Source organism: Anabrus simplex, chromosome 4, assembly GCF_040414725.1.
Source record: "Anabrus simplex isolate iqAnaSimp1 chromosome 4, ASM4041472v1, whole genome shotgun sequence".
NCBI classification, from domain to species: Eukaryota; Metazoa; Arthropoda; class Insecta; order Orthoptera; family Tettigoniidae; genus Anabrus; species Anabrus simplex.
This window is the reverse complement of record NC_090268.1, coordinates 143494977-143520294: the sequence shown is the minus strand read 5'-3', so window position 1 is coordinate 143520294 and position 25318 is coordinate 143494977. Positions and strand designations below refer to the sequence as shown.

General features: G+C 38.7%; 1 protein-coding gene across 1 annotated transcript in view; it reads left to right on the top strand.

Annotated features, from left to right (window-relative positions):
- Positions 1–25318, top strand: part of LOC136871719 (leucine-rich PPR motif-containing protein, mitochondrial) — a 199705-nt gene that overhangs the window by 154474 nt on the left and 19913 nt on the right. Inside the window, exon 13 of the mRNA XM_067145243.2 lies at positions 3731–3941. Within this exon, the coding sequence (XP_067001344.2) occupies positions 3731–3941 (211 nt within the window). The remainder of the gene's footprint in view (positions 1–3730; positions 3942–25318) is intronic.

The following is a 25318-nucleotide window of genomic DNA, read 5'->3' as shown; positions in this document are numbered from 1 at the left end:
TATTTATTATTGTTAACTCTGTTGAACTGTATATGCAACTCAGAGTTAAACTATAAAGGAACAGGGAAAAAAAAAAAGATTGGAACTGGACCAGTAGTAATCCCCATTTAAGAGAAGAATGAGTCAGTTATAGTTTCTTGTCATAACCTAGATGCAAAAGTGAATATTGAATAATAAAAAATAAAATAACATGAAAACAAATAAAAGATACAAATAAAATGTACTTATTTTTCCTGCTTTTGAAATAAGCTATCTATGATATTGGCTACAATAAATCCCACACCACATGATAATAAGAGTATTGTGTCCATTATTATCGGTTGTTATTGCTTGGGAGGTTAAATGCAGTGTATGGATTCAAGCACAAGGCTGAATATACAGATACTGGAAGGCTTCCGTTACAAGCTAATAACAGCACCTGAAGCAAAATAAAATCAAATTAATCAAGAAACTGATCATATATTATGAAATGGCAAAAAAAAAAAAAAAAAAAAAAAAAAAAAAAAAAAAAAAAAAAAAAACTTGTTTAACTGCTGTTCATCATCGCTGCTGCTGCTGCTGCTGTTACATCCGCCGCTGCCATGTAACGCACTGAAGATTCCTGTTTTCTTAAAGCTGTTCTCAATCATTCAGAGAAACCATACCCCAAGCATGCAGTATTCACTATCAAAGTAATTCAACAGATGGTTTCCAAATCTTGCCAGTCAAAGTAAGTTTGTGCACATTAGTTGTTTGTTGTTGCTTAAAGGGGCTTAATATTTAGGGCTTTGAGCCCTTGTGCACATTTTGCACTACCCAACTCTGACAGAGTTTCTACACATAGTCTTTGATAGGTTTGTTTATAGAAACATCCAAGGGTTGAAGTACTGATGTCAGGCCACCAAGAATCACAGCCAGATCAGTTTTCTTGCTGCAGTAATTTCATCATGTCGTCTGTTAGGTGGCTACTAAATCCAACCAGGAGGAGAGCTGGCCATCGAAGGAATGACCTTAATCGATTTCCTCAGACCGTTCAGATCCCATCTTATACGAATCCAGCCTTTCTTCTGGGATGCAAAAATGGATCCCTTGAAAAAAATTCACTGTTTTTCTCTTAAAAAACGTATGGCAGCAATTTTTACCATCAACAAACGTAACTGTACCTCTCTGTTTCTCATTTCTGATTGACTGTACAGTAATGCTCGATTTTCTTTTCTCATCAATTGTTCAACTCTAAAGCACATTGAAACTGAATGGTGTCTGATCTACATTGCCAATTTGGAAAACTCATGAAAATCAGCACTTGTTTGTTATAATCACTTGGCATTTGTTGGCATAACATTTTCTGTCATAGAGAAAGGCATTGTCCTCATAAAAACAAAATTGACCAAGCCATGGCTTACCTCAGATTCCATCAAGCTGATACCATATGTTGCTGCTAATTCATATCCTTTATACCATTTTGTGAGGAATGGCAAATCCATTGTTGCATATTGACATTAGGCAATTCGTGAGTTCTCGTTCTACTTACAAGAAACTAAAGGAGTGGCTGTGCAGTTTGGGTCACGTAGTTGTCAGCTGGCATTCAGGAGATAGTGGTTCAAACCCAACTGTTAGCATCCCTGAAGATGGTTTTCCACGGTTTCCCATTTTTACATTGGACAATAAGGCACTGTACCCTAGTTAAGGTCCCGGCCGCTTCCTTCCCACTCCTAGACCTTTCCTGTCCCATCGTCACCATAAGAACGATCTGTGTCGTGACGTAAAGCACCATGTAATTTTTTTTTTTTAAACGGGTGTATAAAATGTGCAAGCATTTCTTTTAACCAGATTCAAGTGGAGTACGTGAATTACACATCTGCATAAATTACTCAAGAAAATACGGTATGTAATATTTACAGTGCATTAAACAAAAAAGATAATCATATGGCCTCAGCTACCCGGACTTGGACTTCCCCAAAGTGGTGCCATCTAGGCGGTCTGATTACCAGTTTCAATATTAAACAGCAGATTTCTGCCAGTGGTTTCTGTGACTGAGTTAATTTAAGTTGGTTGAGTGACACTGAATACACTACCAGAAATCCTTAACAGGCCAACAATGACATAGAGTGCTAAAATTTTTGACCACCCTTCAAAAATAAACTACCTGCTCAGTTGGGATCGAACCCATAAACTTGCAATCATGTGTGGGACACTCTACCACTGATCTACAGGTGCAGGTTATCAAACAGTGACATTATGGACATGTAGAAAGCCTATATTATTGATATTCCCTGGACCCATTCACCCTCGCTACCATGATGTTTTATGTACTCTTATGCCCTATTGCAGAAAGAGCCATCAAATCAAACTCTGATTGCCCATCAACTTCGATTTCTGATTGTGTTGCAGAAAACCTAACTTCTGATCAACTTGCTCCAATTTATTGACTGAAAATCTCTAAAGGAAATTAATTTGGCAACAGTGCAATATGTGACCACTGCCATGCTGATTCCTTAAGGTTGGTGTCGAGCAAAGACATCAGAGTGGCATTGAATCAGGAAATAAGCGATCATGTTATGTGACAGCTGAATAATTGCAGTTTTGGGGCTTTGTTTTGATTTAGTTTTCGACAAAATGAGTGCTATACCCACCAAGAAACCGAGAGGGTTGAATTTTTCATTGAACACTAGATCCCTCTTAATATAGCAGAGGGACACATTCATATTATTGAAAATAAAAAATAAAAAACACGGTTAGGGGCGCGCAGCTGTGAGCTTGCATCCAGGAGATAGTGGGTTTGAATCCCACTGTCGGCAGCCCTGAAGATGGTTTTTCGTGGTTTCCCATTTTCACACCTGGCAAATGCTGGGGCTGTACCTTAATTAAGGCCATGACCGCTTCCTTCCCACTCCTTAGCCTTTCCTATCCAATCGTCGCCATAAGACCTATCTGTGTTGATGCGATGTAAAGCAGGTAGCAAAAAAAAAAACCGGGTGCTGTGTGGGCAAGACAGAAAGAGGCAACATGGAAGGAAATTGCTTACTACTTCATTGAAGCCAGTTGCAAATAATTGACAACAAAATTTAAAAAATCATGAGTTCTTACTTAACCTAAATTTTTTTGTGAAACTCTCTTTCATTACACATAAAAAACAGTTCATGTCCATCTTGAAAAATTCTTCGTAATATAATTTCTTCATACTCTTGGAAGATTTCTTCATCAGAAGAATAACAAGATCGGAGTACGGGACAAAAATTACAAAAGAGCAAACAAACATGCTGCAGACAGGTTCAAGTTTTGTCATATTGGCTTATTAATTCTAAAGTTTGAATATTAATATGCCAGAGATTACTATTTATTTCAAGATTTGGAGTAATACTTTTTTATAGAAATCAACTTGTCCTTTATTCAAAGCCAGTAGAAGATTGAGGTTATAAGTGAGACTAATGACTATGGAAAACAAAATATTACATGATTATAATTGCCCTTTCTACGTGAACGTCAATTTATTATAATTGAAATGTTTAATCAGATGTATTTAATAAAAGAATAGCACCCTTGAGTTTAAAGAGTGCAGGTGTTGATTGGAGAATCAGCATTAACTTGCTGGTCAAATTTGATGGAAGATAGATCGTTGATCAAACACTGATTGCCAATCAAACTTTGGTCAAATTTTGATTGGCTTGTCTGCAATTGAGCATTAATCTTCTGGAGCTCTTATTTTCAGCTACATACATTTAATACTCTGATTGATTCTTTGTGCTCATAGGTGCTATTGCTATTTTGGAGAAGCAAGCTGGGTTTAAAGGTGTAAAAGGTGGACCCACTGTTGTTCGTAACTGTTGGAGGCTACTGCAAGCTGTAGCTGAAAAAGGCGAGCCGCAGAAGGTGAAACATATGCTGGGACTCCTCGTAACCCTTGGATATTGTAGCATCTCCAATATTCTCTTGGGACCAGTTGTCAGAGCACATCTCATCCAGTGAGTGAATCTGTTATTTTTAGTGCTATTTCTCTGTCCCATTATTACCACTCAAAATATACTCTGTATAGGGCTGCCAACTAGAAGTTTTTACTTCTTATAACCATCCAGTACCTTATCCAAACCTGATTGTTGGCAATCTACTCCTTGCCCGTAACTGAACCCGGTGCCACTGACAGGTATTTTGAGTCGTCGTTTACTTATGGTAGAGTGGTGAGTTCCTCTCTGCTCCTCCTGTAGGTAACAACTTGTGAATTACCCATCCAAGTAATGTGCACATCAACTTTGCTTAACTTCAGAGATCTCATGGGATCTGTGTGTGACTTGCTGAAACGTGGCTCACTACTGTATTATCATACTCTGGGAAAAGATTAGGCAAATGATCCTCTAGTAGGTAGAATGTCAATACCCAGGTAAGAATCATTGTCTCAGTCTGGTGGCACTTGAAAGCGCTCAGATTCATCAGCCTCATGTCGGTATATTTACTGGCATGTAAAAGAACTCCTGCGGGAGAAAATTATGTCTGAAAACCACCAGGAAAGTAGTTTGTGAGACATAAACCAATAACATAATTATTAAGAATAATTGTGCTGCATGTTGGACAACTTAACATTTCATACCCATCTGTGTGTACATGTTGAAGTCCAGGAATTGTATAATAATAATAATAATAATAATAATGAACAAAACACCTTGCCAACCTGTTATTCACAACAAGCCTCCAACAAAGGCAGCAAGAAAGTTAGTTGTTAAGTGTTTGAGGGGGGTATGTAGGTGTATTGTTGAGTACAAATTTTATGGCTCTTTTGGAGCTGATACAGTGACAGTGAAACGTCAATAGAGGGGTTTGAGTGGCTTTGAAATTAGTGGTGTGTTCCCTTTGTAGGCCATAATCTTTTTAGTTTACCAGCCATTAGTAGCGAGTAGTTATTTCCTCGTTCTCTTTTATCCTTAACTAGCTGTTGTACCCTTCATTGACAGAAATCACCTAGCATGTGCATGATTACATTTCAGCTGACCCTTCATGTTGTTGAGATTTTGAGGCACAAATGTAGACCACCTCTCCTCATCTGTGGCTTGTTGTAACATAATCATTTCCAGGATCTCTCTGGTCCTGTGCAGTTTAATTCTCTTTTACATTTGATCTCTTCCGTCTGGTATAAAAACCAAGTGTCAAGTTAATATTTAAAAAAGTACATAGTAAAACATTGCTGGTATGATCTCCATAGCAACTCTCTGTTGAGTTAGGTATTGGTTCTTGTACTTGAACTTCCAGTTGCCCGCCACTGATATTTCCTGTACTTCTTACTATATTGGAAAAAACGGACAAAAAGTCTGCAAGCAATATTCTAAATAAATTAAATTTTGTCATGAGCAATTTTCCTAGCTGTAAGAGTTTTATGTTTTAGAGCCCCTCTTAAGCCTGCTGATGTTTTTTGAACAACTTTATAGATAAGAAAGATCCCACTTGCCTTTTTCCTAAACTTCAATACAAAGTTTCATGAAAATCCTTCTGTCAAGTTTCCTGTAATGCTGTTACAGACAAACAAAAATAACTGAGCCTGAAATTGGCTATTATGTGTCTTGTTTGGTTTAAAAACAAAGTATCAGGTTAATATTTAAAATATTCAGGCAAAGATTGTTTTATATAGATAAGTATTTTTTCTTATTATAGAGTCAGATATTCTAAGTAAATACACCCCAGTATGTATTCAATTTTTGTACATTTGTTTACAATATATTTTCGTAAAGATCCATCACTTTGCTTGGAGTTGTCAGTTTCGAAGTTAAACCATTCAGAGCACGTACTTTTCCCCTCTGTGCTTACAACTCTATGCTTGGCCTACTTGAAATTACTAAAGGTTTTGTGATGAATATTTTTCAGTGTTATTGTTTTATCGAATAGGGCTTGAGACCTTAATCAGCCTCATGTATTTCATGTGTGTAAGATCTGTTTGATATAGTGATGGGATATTCAATTCATTTTACTGAATCGATTCATTTGATCCGATTCACTGCACATTAGAGTGCATCTGTGTAGGTTCTACTGATAATACAGCAGCAACAACATTCAGAGCTTGCTGCTGCCATCTGCTCTTCATTCCGTGAACTGCTTTTCTATGCATCATTTAGCTTTCAGATTCAGGTTTCTCCTGGCAGCCATCTCTTCGCATCAAATTTTGATGTTGCAGAGCCTTTCCCCCACAGTGACAACTCAATTAAATAAGTATATAGAAGTAGATGAAAAAATATCTGTACGCACAATCATCAGTGATCTGCATTTAGAGCAGTCACCCAGGTGGGAGATTCCCTGTCAGTTGTTTGCCTAGTCTTTTCTTCTTAAATGATTTCAAAGAACATGGAAATTTCAATGTATTCATGGTAAGTACCTACACAATACAAAAGTTAAAACAGGAAAAGCAGGAAAGAATAGGCACTTGTGTGGTACTATACATGCTCGTTATATTACAGTATAAAATATACCTAGTTAAGAAGAAGAAGAAGTGACATAACTCAAATTTTATACACTAACTAATGGTTTTCCCTCAGTTCTCTGAAAGTCACAACTCTATCATGTACCATATTTACTCATGTATTAGACCCCCTCGCGTATTAGACCCCGTTGGCTTTTCGAGACAAGGAAAATTAAAAGAATAAATCTCGCATGCAAAACCCCCCAAACATAATTCGTCAGAGAAGAACAACGATTCCGCTTCAAAGCGGGTACAAGCCTTATGCAGCTCTGATGACATCACACAAATTTGTGAATAGTTTCGTCCGTACGACCTACTCAATGAAAACACACGTCGAAGTCATGCGGTACATCTGTGTTTTGTAGTTAGGAAATGTCCACCCCCGTAGCCTAGCCCTACTACAGCTCTGATGACGTCGCTCAAATAGGTGAATAGTTTTGTGTCCAACCCGCACATTGCAAGCTTGCAGCAGTCATTTATATGTCTGTGTTTTGTAGTTAAGAATTTCCGCCAGCGTAATGGTTAGCACGATTAGCTGCCATTCTCGGGAGCCTGAGTTTGATTCCCAGTACCGTATTGCCAGAGATTTACGAATGGCAGGAAGGTTGATTTGTGGTAAAAATGGTACATTCAACTTCCTTCCACTGGGGACCTGTCTAAAAATTGAGCTGCACCCCCTTGGGATGAGGAAACGAGTTTACTTAAGTTAAGAAATATTCACGATTGTTGCTAGATCTATTAATACGAGGCAGGCGAGATTATTAACAAAGTGATCTTTTAATATCTCGTAACTCGGGCCAATATAGGGTTTTTTGGGAGAGAAGTCGCTTTAAAATGTGTTAAAAACAATCCAATCACAATTGTTTTTCTCGCCAACATACCTAACAAATAATAATATTTATTTTTTATGTCCCCACTTACCTTCAACAATTTTCGGAGACGCCAAACAAAACATACTAGGGTATGCATTAATAAAATATGGGAGACAACGAACATACAAAATTAAACATTATGATAATGAAACGCATTACCGCCACACCTGTAGATATCCATAAATGCGGCAAACTTTCCTGTTATTTATTTTTCTTTCCCTTATGGAACTTTTGGCACTATCCGAGCGATACCATACTTAACTTACTAGGTTGGTCACACAAACCGTACTCTGTTTTTGGCCTAGCCAATTAGTCTCCTCCACCTTTTTCGATCCATGTATTCTTCTTCGGTTAGTCCCATTCTGCTCATATCCTCTCTTACCGCATCTATCCATCTCAGTCATGCTCTTCCCTTTGGTCTTTTGCCTCTAACCTAAACAATGCGGTCTCTCTTATCTCTTTTATAGCTGTTTAGGTAAATCCTGATGTGATAAATGTAGAGAACAAGCATGATATATGGTGGTATTTAAAAATAAGGGTCTGGCTTTGAACAGCCGCAGTTATCAAAAGAATGCTTCCAATCACTATGTATTACATTCGGAAATACAACTTGTAACATACGCTAGTCATCAGCTGATGGTTTGGCACGCTTTCAACAACATGGTTTTATTCAGGAGTGGCTTCTGCTACATATACACCAGCTGGGAATATCAGAGACCATCTCCAGAAACCATTTGGGAATAGCTTCACACAGTTTGGACTGTATAGTCAGAAACAAAACCATTTTTAAAAGGTTCAAGAAGACAGGACCTCGAATCCTCTCGGTCTCAATTGCAGTGCATGGCTGATGAGATGGCAGTGAAGATGATGTCACTTAGAATGATGACACGCTGGTAGCAGGGAAGTTTGTGGCGCAAGACAATATGAAAGCAGTGATTAGGTTTACTGTGTGGTAGGCCTACTGCTCAACCGACAGAGACAAATGACTGGCCATCGAGTTATTTTGTGTCAATATTGCATAATATGATACCCTTATACCTTTTATCTACGGAGTCGAGTATGAAGTGAGACGAATCTTCTTAGCAAGTTTTTACAACTGTATGCCCTTCCTGACTTTGACCTCATCAGAGGAATTAATGAGATGAAACGAATGACATGATATGTTATAATATGAGTAACTAAAACAGATTAAATGTTCTTTATACAGTATGTATGGTAGGCCTAAAAGTTGTGTCACCATTTATTGACTTTTTACATTTAGAAATACCACCTTCCAACAAAAATAGCCAGTATAACTCAAATACATTCATAAGTTTGTTAAAGAACAGTGTAGAATGTTGTGTACAATTTATAGCTCTTTATAGCCTAAAAGTCATGTGTTCACTGTGCAAAATTTGAGGTTATTGCATGTTGAACCCTCCTTTCCATTTTTTGGCTGTAAAATTGGGGCAAACGGGGTCTAATACGCAAGTAAATACAGTATACCAAATTAGATATAAAAATACCTGTGTTTGCAATAAGTAGCCTACATATTAAATATAAATCAAATAAGTTGCTTTAACTCGCACCGACACAGACAGGCCTTATGGCGATCATGGGCTTGGAGTGGAAAGGAATCGGCCCTGGCCTTAATTAAGGTACAACATCAGCATTTGCCTGGTGTGAAAATAGGAAAACACAGAAAACCATCTTAACGGCTGCCGACGGTAGGATTCAAACCCACTATCCCCCAAATGCAAGCTCATAGCTACGCGACCCTAACCGCAATGCCAACTGGCTTGGTCATCTTTGAAAATATATCTCTTTCTATCAGTAGAGGATTTTTTAAATCACCATATTTTGTATAGGCTGTCCGAGATGCAGAGTAGCCCTGTGGTTTTCTGATTCAATATCTTTTTATTTAAGTTATTGCATCAGTCGGCTCACTTACCCACAACTTAATGTCACAACTTAAATATACACTAGGGAAGCTGACTCACACTATCATTTTTGTAGTGAACGTGCCCCACAGGCATGATTTGAGTAGAGACTCGTGTTGTGTGAACATTGAAGTGGATAAAGTTAATACAGATATTGTTAAAATTTGTAAACAAACATTTTCCTTATACTCAAGTTATTGAATGCAGCAGTTTCAAGAGACACTGTTACACAAAACATGGCCTCCATTTAAACAATTCAGGGAAGTGAAAGATTGCTAATATTGTTCTTGATTTTATTAATCATAAGATGTGTACTTAGAAAAATGCAACTCTCTTAGATGGTTATGAATTTCATGTTTTTGGTCCGTATTGAACTGAGAATAATATATAAGTAATAATAATAATAATAACGTAAACGTTTCCACCTTTTCAATACTACAATATATTCACAAAATTACAAATTATACGGTACTAGTTTCGACCCATCTAGGGGTCATCATCAGCCAAATTACGCAAAGACATCGATTTCCTAAAGCAATGTAAAATATCATTGTCTTAGGATTTCGCCACAAATGATCTTTGCTCCAATACGGCTGATGATGACCCCTAGATGGGTCGAAACTAGTACCGTATAATTTGTAATTTTGTGAATATATTGTAGTATTGAAAAGGTGGAAACGTTTACGTTATTATTATTATTATTACTTATATATTATTCTCATTTCAATACGGACCAAAAACATGAAATTCATAACCATCAATGATGTAGCCTACCAGGCAAAACAGAAAGCCTTTCAATATCTAGGCCTAAAATTAAAGATAGCCAAATTACGCAAAGACATCGATTTCCTAAAGCAATGTAAAATATCATTGTCTTAGGATTTCGCCACAAATGATCTTTGCTCCAATACGGCTGATGATGACCCCTAGATGGGTCGAAACTAGTACCGTATAATTTGTAATTTTGTGAATATATTGTAGTATTGAAAAGGTGGAAACGTTTACGTTATTATTATTATTATTACTTATATATTACAACTCTCTTAGGTTATAATACCCACCAGGAAAACTAGTAAAAAGATCCAGCTGTTCTTCAAGCTGGCTCAGTTAAGTAGAAAATCTTATGAATTTTAATAGGCCATGTAAACCAAAACTAGCATCTGTGACCGAATCAGATAGGTCACCAAATCAAAACATTATCAAATATAGTTCAGTAAGTAGCCAAACGCAGGTATGTTATTTTCCTATTCATAAAATACCAGTACATGAAACATCAGGTCAGAAATCTCCGCCAGTAATGAGTGACACAAAAAGTAGTTGCCGAGAGGTAAATGGCATCCAAAAGGAGGATACCAAGGGTAAATATCTCAATTTATTGCAAATGAATATCCAATGCATTAGAAATAAGTTGTTAGAACACTTTTGCCAAATCGAGAAAGTTGACGTGATGTGTGTATCTGAGCATTGGCTTTCTGAAAATCAAGTAGAATATTTTGTGCCCCGTGGATTTACTGTTGCATATATACACTGACTGACAGAGCAAATGCAACACCAAGAAGGAGTGGTTCGAAAGGGATGAAAGTTGGGGAAAAAACAGAGACGGCACGGACGAATAATTGATGTTTATTTCAAACCGATATGCAGGTTACACAATGCGCACGGCATCGACTCAGTAGGATGTAGGACCACCGCGAGCGGCGATGCACGCAGAAACACATCGAGGTACAGAGTCAATAAGAGTGCGGATGGTGTCCTGAGGGATGGTTCTCCATTCTCTGTCAACCATTTGCCACAGTTGGTCGTCCGTACGAGGCTGGGGCAAAGTTTGCAAACGGCGTCCAATGAGATCCCACACGTGTTCGATTGGTGAGAGATCCGGAGAGTACGCTGGCCACGGAAGCATCTGTACACCGCGTAGAGCCTGTTGGGAGATGCGAGCAGTGTGTGGGCGGGCATTATCCTGCTGAAACAGAGCATTGGGCAGCCCCTGAAGGTACGGGAGTGCCACCGGCCGCAGCACATGCTGCACGTAGCGGTGGGCATTTAACGTGCCTTGAATACGCACTAGAGGTGACGTGGAATCATACGCAATAGCGCCCCAAACCATGATGCCGCATTGTCTAGCGGTAGGGCGCTCCACAGTTACTGCCGGATTTGACCTTTCTCCACGCCGACGCCACACTCGTCTGCGGTGACTATCACTGACAGAACAGAAGCGTGACTCATCGGAGAACACGACGTTCCGCCATTCCCTCATCCAAGTCGCTCTAGCCCGGCACCATGCCAGGCGTGCACGTCTATGCTGTGGAGTCAATGGTAGTCTTCTGAGCGGACGCCGGGAGTGCAGGCCTCCTTCAACCAATCGACGGGAAATTGTTCTGGTCGATATTGGAACAGCCAGGGTGTCTTGCACATGCTGAAGAATGGCGGTTGACGTGGCGTGCGGGGCTGCCACCGCTTGGCGGCGGATGCGCCGATCCTCGCGTGCTGACGTCACTCGGGCTGCACCTGGACCCCTCGCACGTGCCACATGTCCCTGCGCCAACCATCTTCGCCACAGGCGCTGCACCGTGGACACATCCCTATGGGTATCGGCTGCGATTTGACGAAGCGACCAACCTGCCCTTCTTAGCCCGATCACCATACCCCTCGTAAAGTCGTCTGTCTGCTGGAAATGCCTCCGTTGACGGCGGCCTGGCATTCTTAGCTATACACGTGTCCTGTGGCACACGACAACACGTTCTACAATGACTGTCGGCTGAGAAATCACGGTACGAAGTGGGCCCTTCGCCACCGCCGTGTCCCATTTATCGTTCGCTACGTGCGCAGCACAGCGGCGCATTTCACATCATGAGCATACCTCAGTGACGTCAGTCTACCCTGCAATTAGCATAAAGTTCTGACCACTCCTTCTTGGTGTTGCATTTGCTCTGTCAGTCAGTGTATTTTGTAGGAGTAAAAAGAAAAATGGGTGAGCTGGGATTTTAGTTAGAGAGTGTTTTAAATTTGTAAAGATTGATTTAAGTCAATATTGTGTGGAATTAGAGGGAGAATTTAGTTATGTGAAGCTGGTTGATCTGAATTTGATAATTGTTAATTTGTATAGATCTCCAAATGCCGATGCTTATGTATTTATTAAGAATTTTTAATTATCATCATCATCATTATCTAAAGGCTTCGCCTTGTCGCTGCAACCATTGATCTCTTCTCTCTGCGATCCTTTTCATCTCTCCATAACCTTGGCATCCCATCATCTCAACTACCTCTTCAATGATCTTCTTCCTTGGTTTCCCTCTGGATAGTATGAATTTTTAATTAGTAATGGAAAAAAAATTTGAAGTTTAAGGCAAAAGTTGTTGTTTGTGGGGATTTTAACATAGAAATGGTGTATTCAGATGGGCAGACTACTAGAAATTTTCTGAATTTACTAAAAACTCTAAATTTAACTTGCACAAACAAGCTACCTACACGTAATAATGCATGCTTGGATAATATTGTAAATTTTTCGAGATATTTCTATGAACTTAGACTTGTTGGTGGGGGTTTCGCAGATAATGACCCCTTGCTTATATTATTATATCTTAACCATATCTTAATTTACAATGATGAACCTGAGTTCTGATGTGGGTAAAAAGTCAGGGTGATTATTATATCAACATATTTGTTGAAAATCTGAAACAAATTAACTGGGGCTTTGTATTTGGATCTCAAATGGGAGAAAACGATATTGAAACTGTATTTGGAAACTTTTTAGAAAAATTGGTTGAAATGTGGTAGTTTGGTAGTTTGTAGAAAGTATGTTCGTCCAAGGTTCTTTTTGTTCACCTATGCCATTCGTTTGGCAGCAACAAACAATTCATCCAAAGATGAAGAGATCCAATTGTTGCTTTGCACAGTTTGTAAATTATTAGAAAATTTTAAATGTATTCATGTAACAAATTTTGTTTTTAATTGAAGTTGCACATTTTTATAAATTTTGTACATCACCTAAAGTAAGGCCCCTTTTTTTTTTATTTGTAAAAACTAGGAAGATTCTTAGTATAAGGTCATATTTGTATATATTGGTTCCAAATGTTTAACTCAGACAAGACCTGGGTCTTGACCTTAAGATTGACAATAGGCTGAAGATGCCCAAAAACAGGGCGAAACATGTACCTATGTAGTGTATACAAATCACTTAGAATACAATCACGACAAACGGTGAATTGTATTGAATAGGTGGCTACAATAAATGTTATTCAAATAGAATCTTACTTATCGTTATCTTCAGTATGGAATAAACTTGAGATTAGTTGCTTGTAATCAATGATTTACCACAAAATATCACAGCTCATGCTCTTATATCCTATACGGACGATACAGCGTTAATTACAAAACACCAGAGCATCTCAGGTTTGCATCAGATGTCGCAGGAAGCTCTTGCAGCTGCAATGCATTGGTTTTCATCCAATAGGCTGTTGTGCAATCGGAATAAAACTCAATTTCTCACACTAGGATTATCCAAAGATATTGAAAGTCAGTCAGTCAAACTTTTGGGTTTTCATATTGATGCCAAATAGAACTGGGAAACGCACATTGATTATGTTTGTAAGAAGAATAGCGTGAGTGGCCTATTTGATATGGAAATTGAGAGGGATTTAGTTAGCAGTGACTATCTGAGGATGGCATATTTTGGTCTCTTCCAGTCACACATTACTTATGGACTGTTATTATGGGGGCGTTCTTCTTATGTATATAATTTTCTTCGAATACAGAAAAAAGTTGTCCGAACAATGTGTAGGGCTGGTTAATACCTCTGAATTCTTAGAAATGCATAAAGTTAGTATTAAGTTTTAATAAAAGCTGTGTGTTAGTTTAGCCTTAGTAATATTAAGTACTAAACTATTCTCATTCGACGAAGCTTATTTTATTGTATATGGTCAATGACAAATAAAGATTCTTGATTCCTGACTGTCCACGTACACCGATGATCTCGTGATTGGATTAATGAAGTATTGTGCAATGATGCGACATATGAACTGAGAAAATACTGAGCGGTTGTTCCCAATATAAAACAGACAATTTTGAGTGGTCACGAGCATGACTTATAGTCATAAGGTAGGCTAGAGAGTTGAGTTGAATTAATTGTCGAATGTCAACTAAGTTATAATACTGATTCATTGTGCGAATGTGGAGAGGAACAGACTTCTAGGCATCTCTTGCACTGTTGTCTATGCCCAGATTCATGTACAGGGTTGGAATTGGCTCTGGCTAGAAACAATGCCAATGATGTACCCAAATACTGGTCACAACTTGTGTAAATAATGTATGTATAGTATAGATATTTTCATGTAATACTTGATTTCTCCTGTTTGATTTTTGTGTGTATGTTCTTCCATTTGTTATACTTCATATGCAAATTTTTTCAAGTGCTTCATTTATAACTATATACGATTAATTTGTTCTTGTATATTTTTCATATTCTGTACATACCTAGGTATATTCATTATCTCTTTCTTGTAAATATTGGTACCTCTGACACAAATAATTTAAACAAAAATGTAATTAATAAATAGAAGAAGCTAATGGCCTACCTATTTACTAGCTAATTACTTTGGAATTATGTTTTGACTACCTTTTTAACACTGCAAATAAATCCATCTATTATTTAAACCTCGCTGTAAGAAGAGTACAATGGATGAAAATGGGTATTATTTTCAAATGAGCTGAGAGCGAGAGCCCGTCTTAGTGTACAATTCTTTAAATGTGCCATGGCTCTGTATGTCTTGCTGCAGTGAAAGTTCGGCTCCCCGCCAATATCCTGTGTGATAAAGATGTTGATTCCCCTAGGGAACCTGAAATATTTGTTCCAAATGAGTAAATGTACAGTGTGCCGATAATGAACTGTGTGTGTGTGTTGTGTCTCACTGGTCTGTGAGTGAGCCACTCAGCACTCTCTGTTGCAAGTCAACTGATTTGTGTGCCATGGCTTTGCCGTTCCTGTGAATCAATTCACTTGGACACTTGAATGAATCGATGCACTGCTTTGAAGCATACACTCAGTAGCCAACACTAGTTTGATAACCTATGCTGCTGTGATGTTTTATATTAGCCTCCGGATGTAATAATTATTTGGGAGTAGCATTGGGTTTGGATTTGAAGCAGAAGCAGAAGAAAAAGAAAAGAAGAAGAAGAATATGGAAAACCCCTTCTCCTTTTCAGTCGTGTCTTCTGGGGCTGAATGCTTCTTCTTGTAGGTGCTGAAGGCAGTTTGAAGTTTGTGGAAGTGTGGGGAGATGAATATGCCAGGATATTTATTTATTTATTTATTTATTTATTTATTTATTTATTTATTTATTTATTTATTTATTTATTTATTTATTTATTTATTTATTTCCTTCCTTCCTTCCTTCCTTCCTTCCTTCCTTCCTTCCTTCCTTCCTTCCTTCCTTCCTTCCTTCCTTCCTTCCTTCCTTCCTTCCTTCCTTCCTTTCCTTTCCTTTCCTTCCTTCCTTCCTTCCTTCCTTCCTTCCTTCCTTCCTTCCTTCCTTCCTTCCTTCCTTCCTTCCTTCCAACAATTATGGATTGTCTGTAATTATTACGGATTTCTCCTTACAATTACAGTATTATGGCCAAAGGGAAAATGATAACGGAAAAGCGACATCATCACAAAAAAAAAAAAAAAATCTGCGAAATGAAGGAATGAAGAAAAATGTTTAATTCTTTCAAGCATACTGCTCAACCTTCCCCTTTTCAATCCTTGTGAGTCGGTTTGATCATTGTTACTTTTGCTACCCATAAGCGTTGTGAAATTCATTGAGAATGAAGGAGTTCTAATCTACTCTTCTCCATTATAGAACGTTAGATAATGTATTTACAGTACTGTATTAAGTGTACCGCACAGTAACTTTCCCACAGCAGGAGTTTTCAGTGTTGATAGGAAAAGTCAGACAGAATTCAGGCCTACCTTAAGCACAAATACACTGGAATCGCTCATGGTGCAGAAGACGAAAACATCATGGCAGTGGGAAAGGATGCTTCAAAAAATCCTACACTGAAAAACAGCTGTTGAGTGCGAAATAAGCTGCAAAATATGTGTTCACAGTAGTAACAGGTGATGTGCAAATTTTATTGTGTAATATGATATACTTTAGAACACGTTACTGTCGAGGAGGGCAAAGGATGTGTCATTATCGAGAGGAGAAGAGTAGGCTTTGGATTTTACTCACACATTTTTATTGGTGGGGGAGGGGGATTACTGATAACCAACTTCAAAGGTTAGCACATCTGTTTTTTCCCATCTCTGACATATCTCTCTTTATACTTTACATCCACTGATTACCATTCTTACTCTTGTAAACACGATTAAAAATTTGTTTTGTTTGTCCAGCATTATCCATCCTCATATGTCCAAAGAACATAACTCTCCTCTCCCTGATCATATCAGACATTTTTATAGAGGTCTTCATTCTTCCTGTACCGAGCTCGATAGCTGCAGTCGCTTAAGTGCGGCCAGTATCCAGTATTCGGGAGATAGTAGGTTCGAACCCCACTGTCGGCAGTCCTGAAAATGGTTTTCCGTGGTTTCCCATTTTCACACCAGGCAAATGCTGGGGCTGTACCTTAATTAAGGCCACGGCCGCTTCCTTCCCACTCCTAGCCCTTCCCTGTCCCATCGTCGCCATAAGACCTATCTGTGTCGGTGCGACGTAAAAGAAGTAGCAAAAAAAAAAAAAAAGCATTCTTCCTGTGACCAAACTCCCCATTTTAGGTCTGAAATGGACCCTCTCTGGCTCCATGCCTAAATGGTTAGTGTGCTGGCCTTTGGCCCAGGGGGTCCAGGGTTTGATTTCTGGCTGGGTCGGAAATTTTAACCTTCATTGGGTAATCCAATGGTTCAGGAGCTGGGTGTGTGTTGTCATCAGCATTAGAATTCATCATAGGTAGGGCCCCATCCTCACAAACGCGCAGGTCAGCCATACAGCATCAACTTGAAAGACCTGTACCAGGACTGTTTGGAGGGCACATGCCATTATTATTTTATGGGCTGTAGATATTTCTTAGAATTTTTCTCTAGCTCTTCTATTTCTCCTGTTTTCATTGAGAGCATACTTTCTGCAGCATAGAGACATTCTGGTTTAATTACCGTATTGTAGTGCATGATTTTAATTTTAATGGAGAGGCTCTTCGTATTATAGGTATCCATGGTCAGTTAGTATCATCACAAGGTACGTAGAATACAAGGTAGGGATCACGAGAGAGGTGCGCAGTGGCGAATCAGAGCTGTGACGTCACGCTGAACCCTCGCATTGAATCTGCTCTGAATGAGGTAGAGGTAGTTCGAATAAGAATCGCTGTGCACACAGAAGCTAGGTGCTAATAATACACGATAGTAACATATCTGTGGTGTATAAGAAACCGTGTGTGTTTAATTTATGAGATAAAACGTAAAAAGCAGTAATAGTGTACACTTTTCAGTATGCTTTGTCATGTCATTGCAGGCTGCACAAATCATAGCAGCACGCGAAGGAACAAAACATACACTTTCATGTATTCCCTAAAACCACTGACGTAAATAAATGATGACAGAAGTAATCAAGACATTATCGAAAGCTATCTTTCTCAGCTTCGAGAGTTCGAAAGGCTTTATGACGATCCTCTTCCGACAGCTGTGACGCGAAAGGTGAAATCATTGCTTCTAGCCTCAATGCTTCCGAGGCGATAAGAAATTCCAACTGTTCTCCGGAAGATTATGAAATATTACGCCCAAATATGTACTGATGAACTCGATCAAAACTCGGATATCTTGTACCAGTTTAAGGCCAGCGTTGAGCCCACAACATCCTATTTTTTATCGGAGGATGAGCAAGGGTTCGTTAAAGCCCTTGAAGATTTAGTAAAACAGCTGGAAGACAGTCGTGAAACCAAGGAGCTGCTTGAAGACTTCTCTGGCTATATAGCTTTTAGGATAAAGAAGAAGAACCTCGATATAGAAAGTAATTACGGAGAGAAAACAGGTCACACTACAAGGGGTGGAAATTAAATTTCAAAAAGAGGTTTTTGCAAGTTGCTTTACGTCGCACCGACACAGATTCGTCACTGTCTAATATATACAGTCGCGAAGCTCTAATAAGAGGATGGTTCATCCACTTGATAGCTGGAGCGACACTACCACCTCTAGCGGCGAGGTAGAGGCAACTTGCTAGCAGACAACAGGGAACGTATTACCACTACAGTCTAAAATGGTCATAACTTCTGAACCATTCATGCAAATAATGTCCTGACAAGGTTATTGTAATCCTTACGAAATAATGGAGGAGGTCAAACAAGTTATGTCGATGAGGAGTTCGAGGATAATATCGAAATATTTATTTAATCTTAAGGAGTTATGTTTTTACCGCGGACTATAATATAAAATAGCTTCTAGAGGGCAGCCGGTTCGAAATAGGTATATACTATCGCGGACTTTTTTGTAGAGGTTTTTATGTTCTACAATTCGTACGCTTACACTTGGGGGTCTATTGTTGACGGTTCAGGCAGCATAATCCAAGAAAGCAAGTGACCTTCTTAGCCCAACTTGGCAGGTTCAACCTCTACAAAAATAGTCCGCGATGGTATATACCTATTTCGAACCGGCTGCCCTCTAGAAGCGATTTTATGTTATAGTCCGCGGTAAAGAAAAATAACTCCTTAAGATTAAATAAATGTTTCGATATTATCCTCGAACTCCTCATCGAAATAACTTGTTTGACCTCCTCCACTATTTCATAAGGATTACAATAACTTTGTCAGGACATTATTTGCATGAATGGTTCTGAAGTTATGGCCATTTTAGACTGTAGTGGTAATTCGTTCCCTGTTGTCTGCTAGCAAGTTGCCTCTACCTCGCCGCTTGGAGCACTGAAGTTGCATCGGATGAAAAATATCATCAGAGCTTCGCGACTGGATATATTAGACTGTGGATAGGTCTTACGGCGCCGATGGGACAGGAAAGGGCTAGGAGTGGGAAGGAAGCGTCCGTGGCCTTAATTAAGGTATAGCCCCATCATTTGCTTGGTGTGAAAATGGGAAACCACAGAAAACCATCTTCAGGGCTGCCGACAGTGGGGTTCGAACCCAATCACCCGAATACTGGATACTGGCCGCACTTAAGCGACTACAGCTAACGAGCTCGGTAGTTTCAATTTTACCACGGGAAAGAACTGAAAGAGAGTTCTAACATCATCACAAACCTTACGGATATCCTGAAAAAGAAATTCCCCGAAATTTATGAGCTTGCAAGTTGCTTCGTGAGAAGCCGTTCTTTTATTCGAATGGACGCTTTAAACAAAAGTAATCAATCAATCAATCAATACTGATCTGCATTTAGGGCAGTCGCCCAGGTGGGATTCCCTATCTGTTGCTTTCCTAGCCTTTTCCTAAATGATTTCAAAGTAATTGGAAATTTATTGAACATCTCCCTTGGTAATTTATTGCAATCCCTAACTCCCCTTCCTATAAATGAATATTTGCTCCATTTTGTCCTCTTGAATTCCAACTTTATCTTCATATTGTGATCTTTCCTACTTTTATAAACGCCACTCAAACTTATTCGTCTACTAATGCCATTCCACGCCATCTCTCCGCTGACAGCTCGGAACATACCACTTAGTCGAGCAGCTCTTCTTCTTTCTCTCAATTCTTCCCAACCCAAACATTGCAACATTTTTGTAATGCTACTCTTTTGTCGGAAATCACCCAGAACAAATCGAACTGCTTTTCTTTGGATTTTTTCCAGTTCTTGAATCAAGTAATCCTGGTGAGGGTCCCATACACTGGAACCATACTCTAGTTGGGGTCTTACCAGAGACTTATATGCACTCTCCTTTACATCCTTACTACAACCCCTAAACACCCTCATAACCATGTGCAGAGATCTGTACCCTTTATTTACAATCCCATTTATGTGATTACCCCAATGAAGATCTTTCCTTATATTAACACCTAGATACTTACAATGATCCCCAAAAGGAACTTTCACCCCATCAACGCAGTTAAAACTGAGAGGACTTTTCCTATTTGTGAAACTCACAACCTGACTTTTAACCCCGTTTATCAACATACCATTGCCTGCTGTCCATCTCACAATATTTTCGAGATCACGTTGCAGTTGCTCACAATCTTGTAACTTATTTATCACTCTATAGAGAATAACATCATCCGCGAAAAGCCTTACCTCCGATTCCACTCCTTTACTCATATCATTTATATATATAAGAAATCATAAAGGTCCGATAATACTGCCTTGAGGAATTCCCCTCTTAATTATTACAGGGTCAGATAAAGCTTCACCTACTCTAATTATCTGAGATCTATTTTCTAGAAATATAGCAACCCATTCAGTCACTCTTTTGTCTAGTCCAATTGCACTCATTTTTGCCAGTAGTCTCCCAGACATTGAAGAGACCAGATTTCAGTTAATACAGAAAAGCAAAGAAATTCCACTGATGCTATGGATAAGTGTGTTTGATATTCTTTTTTTAAAATATCAGCATTATTCTTTGTGTATAACATACCTGTTATTTTTTTTATGAGAGGCAATTTATTATGTTGTATATGAAACCAGTGCTAAGAATGTTAATATACAGGCTCATTAATATGGCCTATCTAATGTTAACGTGGAATTTGTCATTTCCTGGCACTTGGAGGAGAACTTTTACTGTACTGTTTGTGTTGTAGACAGTTTCCTAACATTTGCTGTTTGTGTTGTTGACAGAGTATATAGTTTCCCAATACTGCTTGTAACAACGGACATATTTCTTGCAGTCATCAAGCTTTAATGTTCGAGTCTGTAACAATTAGAGCCCCTTGTTATTGTTATTATAGGTGTTGAGAACATGAACATATGGAATGGCCATTCCACTGCAATCACAGTCTTAGCATTTTACAACCTTTTATACAGATCGAAATACTTCAGAAACGCTGCTGGATTCACACTGTATTTGATCTATTATTACTCTACTCCTACTGTAATAGTGAAGTGGAATGCATTTTCTTAGGTGATGTTAAAATATCAATGTTCTCTTATCTCTAACTTGTGGCTAAAACAGAATACTAGCTTACAGCAGTGTATTAGCCTACCTCATCCAGAAGACAAGGCGCTGAGGGTTCATGTTGACGTCATCGACGGCCAAGCGTGGTGGGGAGACCTGCGCGTGATCCCTACCTCTTACTCTAACTACCTTGGTATCATCATCATCATCATCTGGCCTCAGCTATCATATGCAAGCATTTTGATTTGATGCTATTTAGACTGCCTACATGTCTATTTCGATAGCCTGTTTTAGGCTACCAATGGCAGAGAAACGGATATCTGGGTGGTAAATGACTTTGAATTTTATTATTATTATTATTATTATTATTATTATTATCATCATCGTCGTCGTTGTTATTGTTATTAGTGGTCCTGAGAGTCGGGATACCAGTTGCTATGGAATGGGAGTGGGCGTCTCGGACATATTCTGAGTCATGGCCCTCCTTGTGCTCAGGCGGCTAAGACTATACAATTCACCGGTGGTCCATAACCCGTTAGAGGAGAGATCCTCACTTGGACTATGTGCAAGTAGGGTAGCATCCTGCTTCATGAATTTACCGAGCTCAGAACATTTTAAGCAAGCCTCGGACCTATGGGAGTAATGGGACTCCCATTCCTATTTGACAGGTGAGGGACTCCTTGGAAACAACTTGGCGAACAAAATGGAATTCGATGGGAAGCTATCAATATTAATGGGGCTTATGGAAGAAAGAAAGTAGAACTGGCTGAGTCAGCAAAGAGGATGCATCTGGATGTGCTAGGAGTAAGTGATATTCGGATAAGGGGAGATATGGGTTTAGCTGTTATGAATACATTCTTCAAGCGTAAGGCTATTCACCGCAACACATGGGAGGATAGGGGTATCAGATCCATAATAGAGCAAACGCCGGAAAAGCCTTACATCTGATATGTTTTTGACATTTTTGACATGCTCTATGGTGAAAAAGATCTAATTCCCTCCATGGGAATTTAGAATTTTCCATTCGGAATTGCTAGGCGGGCAATAATTCCATTGTGGAGATTTATCTCTCATATGCAGTTATCAGACTGTGCCTCTTATAAGGGCTTCTGATCAGTTCACCTGCATACACCCCAGCATCAGTGGGTAGGGTCTGACACATCCCACTCTGATGAGTCTAGTGTCAGACCTAAGACGAAATGCTGGTTAATAGAGCAAACGCCGGAAAAGCCTTACATCTGATATGTTTTTGACAGTCCAGACTTATGGAAATACTAAATTCCCATGGAGGGAATTAGATATTTTTCCACCAATAGAGCATATCAAAAATCAGATCAAAAATTAGATCTTTTTCACCATAGGGTAGGGTCTGACACGTCCCACTCTGACGAGTCTAGTGTCAGACCTAAGACGAAATGCTGGTTAATAGAGCAAACGCCTGAAAAGCCATACATCTAATTTTTGATCTGAGTCCAGACTTATGTCGAGGCACATCTATATGGGGGGAAAAAAAGACTAAGATATTAATTTTTTTTCTCCTCTACTACAGTGAATGCAATCATCATTCATTTATAAATATATCTATAGTTATTATGGTCCTCTTACAGTTCTTAAGGTAGGAATAACAGGAATAAAATTACATTGAGCATGTTGTCCACCAAAATTCGTTAAGCACTTGACTGTATTTAGGGATATTAAAGGATTGATTTTGCTCTGTTCATGTTTGGTTGAAATTAATGAAGAAAACCTTACTGTTATTGCAAATTTGATATTCACTGACTCCAAAAGTAGATCCCTACATGCCGAGAGGAACATGGACAAAAATTTAAAAAGGTACATTCAAATGTTCAGAATTTCAGCTACACTCTGCCTTTTTTAAGAGATATACAAATTTCAACTTACTAGGTAAGGCAAGACTAGGTATGACGGGCATTACAGTGACTTTCATTATGAGAAGCGAGGTTCAACCTCATCTGCCACTGTTGAATTTACCATAATTACCTCCAGAGAGCAATGTGAAATGAACAACAGAAAAATTTGATAGGTCACAGTACTGTGACCATTAATAATATTAATAATGATAATAATTACTTACTTCTATTTGAGACAGTATCCATGATAGAGGTCCCGGATAGCTGGAGCAGCGAAAATGTCTCAAACACATAGTGTGGTTCCTCAGCTGCTTTGAAGAAAGCTGCCACAACTTTCGGATTCCCACAATGTCCAGCCACTTTTTGCAAATATCGCGTGTAGGAACAGGGAAATGGTGAAATAAAATAAGATTCCCTGCTGCCGGAACTCTTCGCAATTGGTGTATATCCCACAAATTTGGCACTTCCCATTCATGATCTAAGGAATAAAAAGAAATAGAAGAAAATAATTAAGAGCACTGTCAACGGTTTATATTTTTACTGCTAAATTCAATACCATCAAAACGATAGTGGCTTATCAGAAATAATATATTAGGTTACATCAACTGAATTTAATAAATTAATTAAGAATTTATTTCAGCCAAAAGGCCATAACATGACATAAATAAGTATGATATACATGTTATTGTTATTAATAACAACCACCACGCAAAAGTACTTTAAAAAAAGATATTTCTGGGAACAGAAACAGCTATCAATCATCAACTTAATAACTTACATAACCTCCTGTGGCCTGGTGTTCTTTTAAGAGGACACTGTTTAAAAATAGAATCAAATATTCCGCAAAAATATTTTAAACAATAAACTAAATATAACATTGAGTAGGCCGAAAAGTTGGTGTTATATTTATTGGAATTTCATTTACATTGGTGTGATATGCATTTCATATTCCGGCCTTAGGAGGTTAATAAAATAAGAATAATAAGGAATTCTTACCTCAGATATCTTCTACTTCTTCAAACAAGAAATTCCCCTAAGAATTTCACTGAAAAACACCCGCGGAGCATGAAAACGAAAATAAACAAAGATGACAAAGTAGACTGGTCTCACACGTGGTCATCGAAGCAATAATTACGAATTTATTTCAGCCGAAAGGCCATAACGTGACATAAATATGCTATTGTTATTAATAACATACTCGCATATAGTGAAATTGAAATTAAAAAGGGGTTGGCAAGTTCAAAACACATAATTACAAACTACGACAGTGATAAACAGCCCCATCGACCAGGAATTCTCAACTCAAAATCGACCAATAGCAATCGTGAGATGCTTCTACCAATAGGAGCTACCGTATTTGTCACGTGGTGCTCGGTGAAGTGACGTGAGGTACAACAGCAGCGTACGGTGGTCGTAGGGTAAAGTTACTCAGTCTGAGCGGACCGTCGGAAGCGTAGGATCTATGAGACTGTCACCCCCTGGGTGATACAAAGGTAGAACAGGTCAATAATTTGAAGTATTTAGGTTGTGTGTTTTCCCAGGATGGTAATATAGTAAGTGAGATTGAATCAAGGTGCAGTAAAGCTAATGCAGTGAGCTTGCAGTTGCGATCAACAGTATTCTGTAAGAAGGAAGTCAGCTCCCAGACGAAACTATCTTTACATCGGTCTGTTTTCAGACCAACTTTGCTTTACAGGAGCGAAAGCTGGGTGGACTCAGGGTATCTTATTTATAAGTTAGAAGTAACAGACATGAAAGTAGCAAGAATGATTGCTCGTACAAACAGGTGGGAACAATGGCAGGAGGGTACTCGGAATGAGGAGATAAAGGCTAATTTAGGAATGAACTCTATGGATGAAGCTGTACGCATAAACCGACTTCGGTGGTGGGGTCATGTGAGGCGAATGGAGGAGTATAGGTTACCTAGGAGGATAATGGACTCTGTTATGGAGGGTAAGAGAAGTAGAGGTAGACCAAGACGACGATGGATAGACTCATAAGAAGTTTTTAACTTTAAAGGATAGACTCAGTTTCTAACGACTTAAAAATAAGAGGTATAGAACTAAATGAGGCCACAACACTAGTTGCAAATCGAGGATTGTGGCGACGTTTAGTAAATTTACAGAGGCTTGCAGAATGAACGCTGAAAGGCATAACAGTTTATAATGATTATGTATGTATGTCTGTATTATTATTATTATTATTATTCAAATGTATTGCTAATCCTTCC